Here is an 11434-nt window from a genome sequence, read left to right on the forward strand (position 1 = left end):
CCTGGCTCCCACAGGCTGTTCCAGGAACATGTGCACAATTGTCTGCCACAGGGATGGAGTATGGGTAGCTGCCATTGTGCCAAGAGCTAAAATTGACCAAAATCAAAATTAACTGCAATTTTCTGTGCAAGCCTTACCCTGGAAGTTACAAGCCTTCAGTAGACTCCACAGTTCCGACATAGTTACATCAGACAGATTCTGCCAATGTAACTATTGTCCAGGTAGGAAGATAGATTTCTGGTGCTCTGCCATCTTCTCAAAATCCTCTCTGTAATTTTTATTGAGGTGGAATTCAAATGTACAACGAACCATTTTAATATATTTTTAAGGAATCAGATTATAAAACAATGTTCGGTTTGGTCTCAGTTTTGTAAATATATGTGCATATAAAAATACTGAGAGTAAATATATGAAAATGTGAATAATGGTCATTGCTGAGTGGTAGGATTACAGTTTTTATTTTCTTCCTACATTTCTGTAATCTCCAAATAGGTTTCTGTAACTTCCTTATAATCAAAAGGAAATTATCTTTAAAAAAAGAACAAAGACCTCTTCCAGGTGTGTATTCAGTTGGGAACGCAATCATAATGGCAGTGTTCCTCAGTTGATCTCATAGGAGTTAATTGCTTACCTGTACCCGCTTTTTCCTTCCATTGACTAAAAAGAAACTTTCTTACTTTATAGGTAAATGCCAAAGAGCTTGATCCAAAATATGCTCATATCCAAGTCACTTATGTGAAGCCCTACTTTGATGACAAAGAGCTCACAGAGAGAAAGACCGAGTTTGAAAGAAACCATAACATTAGCAGATTCGTTTTTGAGGCTCCTTATACATTATCAGGCAAAAAGCAAGGCTGTATAGAAGAACAGTGCAAACGCCGTACAATCTTGACTAGTAAGTAGGACTTTGCATGATGACTTCTTGTTTGACTGGGACCTCTTTGATACACACAAGTAGCAGCTGGCCAACAGGAAAATGTAACTGAAATTTTAATCGTTCGTTGTTCTGCTGTTCAGTCACTAGCTTACACAAACATGGTATGTTATAAACCACACCTTTCCCATATGTAATTCGTGATTACTCTGAGGTGTCTCGTAAAGAGAATTTCTCCCTCAATCCTGAAGTAATAAGGTGCTATATGGTACCCTAAGGTATTTTCTAGACAAAGCATGGGGAGAATTAAGCCCAATAGATTCTTCTTTAATTTGGCTATTTGAACAAATGATTCTTTAAGACAGTAAATCTGTCTTACCGTTTTAATAGCTTCAAACTCGTTTCCATATGTGAAGAAGAGGATCCCTATAAACTACGAGCAGCAGATTAATTTAAAGCCAATTGATGTTGCTACTGATGAGATAAAAGACAGAACTGCAGAGCTGCAGAAGCTTTGTTCTTCTGCTGATGTGGACATGATTCAGCTCCAACTTAAACTGCAGGGCTGCGTTTCAGTGCAGGTATGTTGGTTGCCAAACATATTAAATGTTTCTTAATGTTCCTCTTGCTTTCATAAGGGAACAGAACAAGCATTAATTGTAATTGTGTTAGACTCCTATTGAGTGGAAAAACCTATGCATTCGTTTTTATTAACTCAATTAAGAAATTATGTTCAATTTCTGTAAATTTTATGTCATAGGACTTTAACATAAGTCCCTCTGACTGTACCTAATCTCTGTATTTACATATCGGAAATCATTAACTAATTTATTAGAATATTGTTTTTGCAGATTATTTGCTTTAGTTAATCATTTTTTCAAATAAACTTAGAGTAGTAGATATATTTCTCAGATAGGAATTTTTAATGTATTTGGGGATTTAAAAAAAAAGAAATGCAAAAATTACTTTTTGATTACATTCTGACAACTCTCTCGGGTTTTTTCTTTTTCACCTTTTGTAATTTAGGTAAATGCTGGTCCCTTAGCATATGCAAGGGCTTTCTTAAATGACAGTCAAGCTAGCAAGTATCCACCTAAGAAAGTAAATGAGTTGAAAGACATGTTTCGGTAAGTACTTCGTAGTTTTTAAATTAGACCTCTATTCTCTTACTCCATTTTCTTCTTAAAAGATACGAAAATATTCCCCAAATAACATCCCTCCAAAAGAGGACATTCTCTGTTCCCTTTTACAATATTTAAGTGACTTCCTAATGGTTCTTTAAGTAGTGAGGAAATGCGTGATCTCTTTTTTGCGCAGAACATTAACAATGTCCTAGTGACCCACGAGATTAAATATGCCAACTTACTTTATTGCTTTGGATGTTGTGACACAAACACAAGCTTACATTCATTACATGATTTCCTCCTTTGCCCGATTGACCTCGTGTTATAGCATTTCAGACCATTTAGGGTAAGAATAAACGTGGAGTGGGAGGGTTTGATAGGCTTGCTTCTATCGTGTGTCCTTACTTCCACTTGGATCCTGCCAGTCTAGGGCATGCATTATCCTGTTTTGAGTGAGCATCCCTGTAAGCTAAGGCCTGTCTGAATGGCTTTGCATTAGGAAAAAAACCTGTTTAGTATAGAAAGAGAGTTTACATTCAGAATAAGAGAGATAGTTGAGTAAAATAGACTAAGGAGAAAGATGATAACTTATCCACTCATTTGCTTCCGACTTATTTCATTTATTTTTCCTGTCTGTTAGCTGTTCTAGATTGCAGAGTAACCAGTAGTCATTCATTCACCAATATTTATTAACTGCTGACATATATAAAAATATTCTATTAGTTGCTATGACAAGGAGACAAAACAAATGAGCAATGAGGTACCTTGTCCCCTAAGACCTATACTCTAATTATGGTCATTAGACATGAACACATGAAATGATGGAAAAATACTTGTACAAGTCATCGACTCTGTCGTCACTCTTACCAGCCCAGGGCAGATACTTCATGCTTATAGCACCCAGCTCTGTACTGAGTACATAATAAGCCCCAAATAAATTACTTTGGAATGAATGACTCATTATCTACAGATTAAAATTAACATTAGTGGGACGTTAGCTGATATAATATCAAATGAATGACTGAGCAAGTAGGCTTCCTAGAGGGCATATGTTTTGAGCCCAGTTTTGAAGGAGGTAAGAAACCAGAGAGAAAAGACAAAAGAAAGGAAAAGGTATATCAGACTTAGGAAGTGGCATTAGCAAAGGCACAGTGAGGAAATGTAAGATTCTAATCTTCCTTATAGCCAAGCGTGGTTAAAGTAAATATCAAATTGATTGTCAGTGAGACTTTCTAGGAAAAAATAACAAAACCTTTATCTTTGATCTTCATCCACAGAAAATTCATACAAGCTTGCAGCATTGCACTTGAACTAAATGAGCGGCTAATTAAAGAGGATCAAATTGAGTACCATGAAGGGCTAAAGTCGAATTTCAGAGACATGGTAAAAGAATTGTCTGACATTATCCATGAGCAGGCAAGTATTAGGTGATTGAAAATGAAAACATGATCTGGGGTCTCTAAAGTGTTACTTAGCAAAATCTATTAGTTTGAAATGCATTACCTTGAAGTTAGTCTGTATTTTAAAATTTGCTCATATTATCTTTAATGCAAATTGAATTTAAAGCAATTATCTGAAGCAGTTGCTAAAGCAATTATCAGTAATAAGCCATTTTGTTCTTTGTGCCACAATGCCATTAGAAGTGCCTAGCTGAGCAAGTCTGAAGTGATCTACTGTGAACGTGGATAAGAGTCTGAAGAAGGTCCTAAGGAAGTGAAATGATTGGCTCAGTAGCCAAGTGCTTAAATAAATATTCCTATCTTGGCTGTAAGAAACTAGATACTGTTGTTTAGGTGAGATCTGAGTGATTTCCAAAATTCGGGAATTATCTTAATACCCATACAGGCCCAAAACTCTCTATTTTCATAAAACTTCTTAGCATTCTAAGCTATGACTGAGTGTTAATGGCAATCATAGCTAAGTTAGTAAAACGCAACCTGAAAAATATAGAAGCGAAGACCTCTTCACCACTTACAGCCAAATTACGTCATAATTAAGTAGTTACGACTTTTTACGTACCTACTTACCTTGAAAGCAGAGTACTCTGGATTATCCTGGTAAACTTCATTCCTATATTGGGGTCTTGAAATTTGTGCTTACAAGCACACTATATATATGGATTGTCACTGAAGTATTTTAACATCTGCAGCATGTTTGTTAAAGTCGCCACATGATAGTCTGGGCCCTCAAGACTGAGCCTACTAAGCTTGTCATAAAGTCTTCCTCTCCTAACTCATGAAAACACCCAATAAGATAAATATTTGTTTCAGAAACTCTTCAAACTCAACTTTTAAGAAATTACGACTCCTTAAAAGAAACAAGGGTAAACTACAACCCTTTAAAGAACACATTCTTAGAACTGGTTCCAAAAAGGAGAACCTTGTCTGTCCTGGTCTCTGTCTTTCAGTGATTGCTTGAAGGCACTCCCATGTGTGAGACTGGAAGCCAAAGGGTCTACTTACAAGTAGGCCAAGTGGGGTTAATAACCAAAGAACTGCAGTGTAATGATGGGGAAAAGAAGAGAAGAGAGATTTCTAGGAAAACGAGAGCTAGTTGACTTTGAATCAAGCTCTCCCTCTCTGAATTTACTTTGTATGCTTTCTCTTAGAAGGGGCTGTGGGAAATTGAGTTACGGTTAGCCCAGGGTTGCCTTGAGTGACCAGGAGTCTAATTTTCTAACCACTGTCATCTTCTCAGTATGGAGAAGCTAGTCAACCAGACTTCCATCATCCCATATGTTCAGTGAGGCTCGTTACTCCAGTCCCCTGCCTGCCCATTCTCCGTATCTGGGAATCTTGTTGGCTTGAGGAGTCTGGAATCAGTGTTCAAGTTCCTCTTTTTGCCATCTTTACTTCTATTCAGCCCACTTAGGAGTGGGTGTGAACTGTTCCAAGGCATCCCTTTCCTGCTCAGCTTTCAGAGGCCCTTTTTGTCTCCTTCCCAAAGCAGCCAGGTGATCAGGACTAGGAAGGTAGGGAACCATTCCACTTCCTTTATTGTCTGTATTTCAAACTCAGTCCAGGAGTACGGTGGGGGTACAGCTTTCTTCACCATCACTCTTCTGAGGTATACTTTTATCAAATAGATTGTGTAATTTGTTCCTAGAAACTGTCTAGTTTATGAGTTTCTATTCTTCATAATCCGTAGAAAAGACAGCAAAAATTCCTCCTTCACAAAAGATATAAAATATTTACACGTATCATTTTAAGCCAATGTCTACTATATTACAGTTAATTTGCATGCAACTGCATGACCTAGCCTTGAACTCTGAATTATTCAAATTGAAAGCAAATTATTCAGTTTACTACTATTACTGTGATCAAGATATTTACAACAGTCATTTTCTAAAGTCCTTGTTTCCCTGAAGCATGGATTTGACAAATCTGCTGTCATATTTCCCACCTGTCTCTCTCATTTGGTTCCCATAAACCATGGCTATTTTATTTAGTTGTAGAGACCAATATTTTAGACCCTTTATGTATATTGATAGCTAACCAAAAAAACTCGTAGTTTCTGTTGGTTTATATTTATGCAAGCTCTCCTGTCATAATGCATCATATTCGGGCATGCCTTACTTTGAGCAAATGTTGACTTTATAGTGAATTTTTGTATCACTATTTCCTATTAGATTCTCATATGAAAGAAAGCTTTTTTTTTTTTTAGTCATACACTGAGACACATTATTTCCCAAAGGAAAATACAATAATACAAAATAAGAAAGCGTAGCTGTGTGCTGAAATATGAGTTATTCTGTTAAGCTCCATAAATAATTACTTGACAAAAAGATATGCCCTGGATTTTCCTCCTCGGCCCTTTTCAGTGCAGTCTGTTACAGTTTACCAAAATATGCAGTCCTTTTTTAAAACTTCTTCAAGCATTTGACTTTTGTTTTTTTTTAAGGAAGATTAGCCCTGAGCTAACTGCTGCCAATCCTCCTCTTTTTGCTGAGGAAGACCAGCCCTGAGCTCACATCCATGCCCATCTTCCTCTACTTTATACGTGGGACGCCTACCACAGCATGGCTTTTGCCAAGCAGTGCCACGTCCGCACCTGGGATCTGAACCGGCAAACCCCAGGCCGCTGAGAAGCAGAACATGTGCACTTAACTGCTGCGTCACTGGGCCGGCCCCACATTTGACTTTTTTAAAGGGACTTATCTTAAAACTATCAATTGCAGATTTCTTAATTAGATAGAGTTGGTAGTGGCCATTGTAGTATCTGTCTGGTCTGTTTTGTTTTCTTCACAATGAGTACCCTATTTACTTGGCACATCTGACAGGTGTGGATAATTAATCCTCTCTTAAACCTCTGTGCTTTCAGGTTAGTGTCATGAGTTACAGTTTTGGGAAGAGGAAATTTCTCTGTTATGGACTTTATATAAGACGTGGTTTGTAGCAACACAAATGATATGACTCATTACTACCACCATAGACCAACTTGCAGGCTTAAAACTGAAGTTTCAGAGCTAACTTGAGAACCAAGTATTGAAAGGTTAACCCCTCAGTTGGGACCATATAGTAAAGAGGTTGGATGTGATGTGTACGCTGTTCTTTTCTTCAGTCTAATCCGAGCATAAGATAGCTGTTGCTTTTGATCACACAAAATGGAAAATTTAAAAATATCTATACTAATTTGAATATGTATGTTTATATACTTATGGGATATAAAATTTATATTTTATATTTATGAAGTTCTTCATTTCCAAGAAAAATCTTCTGTATCAGTTAGCTTATGTAATTACAGTGTATCTTTAGAAATATGCACTTATGACTTTTGTCTTCATTTAATATCATTTCCCAAGTCTCCAGGGAAGGAATATGGGTATCTACATGTTTGGAAAGCCCCACAGGTGATTTTGAGAACCGCTGTTTAGAGCTCTTGTTATGACCATCTGTTAAAAAATATATTTTAAAGATTGCGTTACCTCGCACTTCCTATTGAATTTTGCATTTTACAATCTTTTATTTTTCTTAATGAGTAACCAGATCTTTTCTGCTTTTTTGATATGCTGCCTTTGTAATACAGCTTTGAAGACTGAAGTCGGTAATGTTATTCTTTGCTCTTTCTGCTTTATGTCATTTTAAATAACTAAGTGTCAGTGATAAATTGGAATATGCCTGTAATTTCATAGACACATACTTATCTGGCAGTGGCTATTTTCTTCATGATGAACATGCAGATTTTTTTTATTTTAGATATTACAGGAAGACACAATGCATTCTCCCTGGCTGAGCAACACATTCCATGTATTTTGTGCAATTAGTGGCACATCAAGTGACAGAGGTTATGGTTCCCCAAGATACGCTGCTGAAATATGAGGACGTGCGGATGGAAAGTGACACCGAGACTGACCTTTCTCAGGAATATTCGGAGCTGTGCAAATGTTAAATTTAAAGATTTGATATACATGGAGTGTTTCCTCCTGACACCAAAATTTTCATGCTTTCAAACAGGGTGCTTACATATTTGTAAATATTTAAGCAACTTGAAAGTGCCTGGAAAATTGCACCACTGTGCTTGGTTTGTACTTTTTTAGGTAAATCTATATACTGAGAAGTAGAGCTCAAAAACATGAATTCAATTTGCTTAATAATTGCTTAAAATAATAATGATACTATGTAAAATTGTATAATGGAACACAATAAAAGGTAAAACTTATTTGTAATTAGAAGTGAAGGAAATAATACTTTGAACTTAGCATTTTTCTTGACAGGAAGCTCAATTCATTATACTAATCCTTGGAGGAAAAAAATGGATAAAATTTCGAGAAAACATAGATATTTCAAATTGGGGAGATAATTTGAAATCTTGCCTACTAGCAGTCAAGGCTGGGCTAAAGGAAACAAAAACATTATTTAAAAAGGAAAATCTCACCAGGAAAGAATATACATAGAAATCCCAAGCTTACTGTTCCTTCGAGTGTCGATCTGATGATGCTAGGGAATCTGGTTCATCTCCAACGTACAAGACGAGGGACTCATATGTGGCATTGGTTTCCCTAGCAAGCAGCGTTTGTTGTCTGAGGCTATCCATAAAGCCAAACAAAACATTTCTGAGAATTTGCAGGCAGTGCATCCTGTGCACTTGCCAAGCTTCAGCAGAGTCTGAGGTCGCTAGGCATTTTGTAATGATTATTTTCTTCAGTTTACAAGGTTAACAAGCATTTTGCTAGAACTCGATGGCTGCAGCATTTCTCGGAGCAGTGTACATAACCCCTGCAGATTTAGCACCTACTGCCTAGGGATTACATTTCTAACTATGAAGAAACCTCAGACTACCTAAATAATTCAAGAGAAACAAAGATGTGAAGAACTTTTTTTGCCTGAATTACCCATATAATTTTGGTTGCCTTTCATGTAAACTTTAAGTTCTAGACTTATTTTTCTTATGTAGTTAGCTTATTTTACAGAGAAAAAAGACACTGAAATATCAATGGATTGCACGGAGGCTTGGCTTTTTAAATACTTTCTGATCAAGTAAATCTTAGAGATTGAACTCCTGGCTTGGCCGCTTTTCTCTACATGTCATTTTTAAGCTTTCAGGGGAGCATGGAATTATTTATTGAAGGTTAATTTTGCATTTTAATAGAGGATTCAAAAGTGTTTCAGAGGCAGTTTGTAATTCCTTAATATCTTGGGGTAACCTGTAGAGTTAGTATCCCCTTTAAAGTGATTATATTTGGTATCTATGTGTATGAAACCATCAGAGTGTGTGCTGCCATCTGAAAATGAGGCATCTTGGGGAATCTCCAGTGCTCCTTTTTCAATAACTAGTCCCTATCATATCCCCCAGCACAGTGTGATGTACTGTGGATAATTTTTTAAAGTGTAATAAATGGTCCCTGTCCTCAAGGAGCTTGCAATCTAGTTGAGGAAACAAGATATACACAAAATTAAATAAGAAGCATTAACAGTAATAAGAGAAGAAAAGTTGTATGTGAGCATTGCCAAATGAATGACACTCTCTAACTCTTAGTGCATTCAAAGAATGAGAGGTCACTGTGAATTGTAATGTTCAGAGATGGTTTCATAGACAAAGTTAAGCCTTGAACAGGCTTTCAGAGATGAGAGAGTATTCTAGACAGGAGGAACATCGTGAGAAAAGGTGCAAAAAAAATTAGCAGAAGTTCAGGGGATGATGAAGAGACCAGTTTTGTTCAAGAGAGTGGTAGATAATCTAGAAAGAAAATTTGGACCTAGAGTTTGGAAGGCCTTGAATGCCAGGATAACAGTGTTTGGACTTTACTCAGTAAACATGGGGGAGTCAGTCAAGGTTTTTAAACACAGAGATCACTTGATTATCATTTTTAGAGATTTAATCCTTCATGTTGCTGCCAGATGTATTTGAGGCAGAGAGAGATGGAAATATGGAAACCAATCAGACAGCTATTGCAATAATCTAGTTACGAGTCCACAAACTCCTGGATGATAACAAGACTGGAGAAGAAATGACAAGTACAAAAGACATTATGTGGAAAGACCGGGCATGACTTATTGATGGCTAAGGAGAAAAAAGGAAAAGTTAAAGATAATTTTGTGTGCTGTGGCCAGTGAGTTCCCCAGGTCGTGGCACAATTTCACTAGATTTATTTTGCCAACTTTCAGACTAAGGGCAGCAAGCTATAGAGAATAAGGTGGGCTAGACTAGAGAAAGCCAGGAAAATGTGTTTTGAAACACTGCATATGTTAGGTATTACTGTTGATACAGTGATTTTGTGAAGTGACTTGGCTTCTACAAATTAATTCACATCAAAGAATTCTTTTCTGCTACACTGATCGTTTTGCAGTTAAGCTTGAGTCCGATTTCCCCTGGAAGCTGTTTGTCTTTGAATATATTGTAAAATGTGAATAAGTCACCATTGGTAGTGTTAGTTTATCACTGTAGTGATAACCTGTAGAGAAAATAAGTAATTCCATGCAACTTTTCTTAGTAACCAGTTGTCAGCCTTGGCACATGTCTATAGGTAGGATTATCGTTGCCATATTTATATGATTTGACTGCCTATATAAATATACTAAACACCTTTTTAAAAATATACTAAACACATTTTTTAAAAAATGAAATAAAAAGGGGCAGTGGTAGCAACAGCCTTGGAACCTTGACCGACATATCATAGAACTAGAGATGACTCATTGGTTAATTATCAAACTAAATAGGTCAGCATAATAACAACCCAAGCTTTTTATTATAAATACTAGTTTTATCTGAGATGAAGAACCTGAGCAATGTATTAGAATAATAGGAATTTCCAAACTCTTCAAAATATTAATAATCAGATATATATTTCCTGTTTCTGATCCACAAAACAGTGGGCTGCCTTGAGTCTCAGGCTTGTTCTAACAGTACACTACTTCAGCTGTCAAAACAGAAAGGGGAAGGAATAGAATAAAAGTTGGTTGGGGCTGGCCAGTGGGTTTGTGTAACAAGACTGCTCCCCTATCCTGGGAGTTGGCCAGTAAGACTGCTTTGTTTATCTGCTTCCAGTTACAATAAATGCTTTTTTCTAGTCCCTAACCACGTAATGGTCACTCTTTAAAAAAAGCGTGTGTATGTTTATCCAACTCCTGATTGAGTTGTGACTAAATTCTTCAAAGATTTTGCCTCTGTGTATGGCATTTTAAAACTTACTCCAACATGGTTCTTTCTCTACTGTATTTCTTCTTTATTGAGATATAGTTCACATACCATATAATTCACCCATTTAAAATGCACAATTCACTGATTTTTAGTGGATTCACAGAGTTGTGCAGCCATCGCCACAATTAATTTTAGAATATTTTTATCACCCCAAAAGAAACCCCATGCGCATTAGCAGTCACTCCCCATTTCCCACCAATCACTCCCCAGCCTCTGACAACCGCTGATCTATTTTCTGTATCCATGGGTTTGCCTGTTCTGAACATTTCATATAAATGGTATCATACAATACGCGGCCTTTTGTGACTGGCTTCTTTGACTGAGCATGTTTTTAAGGTTCATTCATGTTGTAACATGTATCAGTACTTCTTTCTTTTTTATGGCCGAATGATATTCCTTTGTATGGATACACTACATTTTATCCACTCATTAGTTGATGGACATTTCCGTTATTTCCACTTTTTGGCTATTATTAATACTATGAACACTCGTGTGCAAGTTTTTGTGTAGGCATGTTTTCAGTTTTCTTGGGCATATATCTAGGAGTAGAATTACTGGGTCATATGGTAGCTCTGTGTTTACCCTTTTGAAGAACTGCCAGACTGTTTTCCACAGGAGCTGCACCCCTTTCCATTTCCAGAAGCAGGACGTAAGGATTCCAATTCTTTGATATTCTTTTTTTTTTTTTTTTTTTTTTTTTTTAAAGATTTTATTTTTTCCTTTTTCTCCCCAAAGCCCCCTGGTACATAGTTGTATAGTCTTCGTTGTGGGTCCTTCTAGTTGTGGCATGTGGGACGCT

General features: G+C 36.7%; 1 protein-coding gene across 5 annotated transcripts in view; it reads left to right on the plus strand.

The window, feature by feature from the left end:
• Window positions 1-10926, plus strand: part of DOCK11 (dedicator of cytokinesis 11) — a 183377-nt gene extending 172451 nt beyond the window's left edge. For 4 of the 5 annotated variants that reach the window (XM_044763097.2, XM_014860971.3, XM_044763098.2 and 1 more), the window contains 5 exons: window positions 685-895; window positions 1265-1455; window positions 1901-2001; window positions 3276-3414; window positions 7194-10926. In XM_044763097.2, coding sequence (XP_044619032.1) covers window positions 685-895; window positions 1265-1455; window positions 1901-2001; window positions 3276-3414; window positions 7194-7316 — 765 coding nt within the window. In that variant the 3' untranslated portion in view covers window positions 7317-10926. Of the gene's footprint in view, window positions 1-684; window positions 896-1264; window positions 1456-1900; window positions 2002-3275; window positions 3415-7023; window positions 7042-7193 lie in introns of all 5 variants that reach the window. The other variant, XM_070503277.1, reaches the window with a different exon arrangement.
• The last annotated feature ends 508 nt before the right edge of the window (window positions 10927-11434 follow it).

The sequence above is a fragment of the Equus asinus genome, chromosome X (genome assembly GCF_041296235.1).
Source record: "Equus asinus isolate D_3611 breed Donkey chromosome X, EquAss-T2T_v2, whole genome shotgun sequence".
NCBI lineage: Eukaryota > Metazoa > Chordata > Mammalia > Perissodactyla > Equidae > Equus > Equus asinus.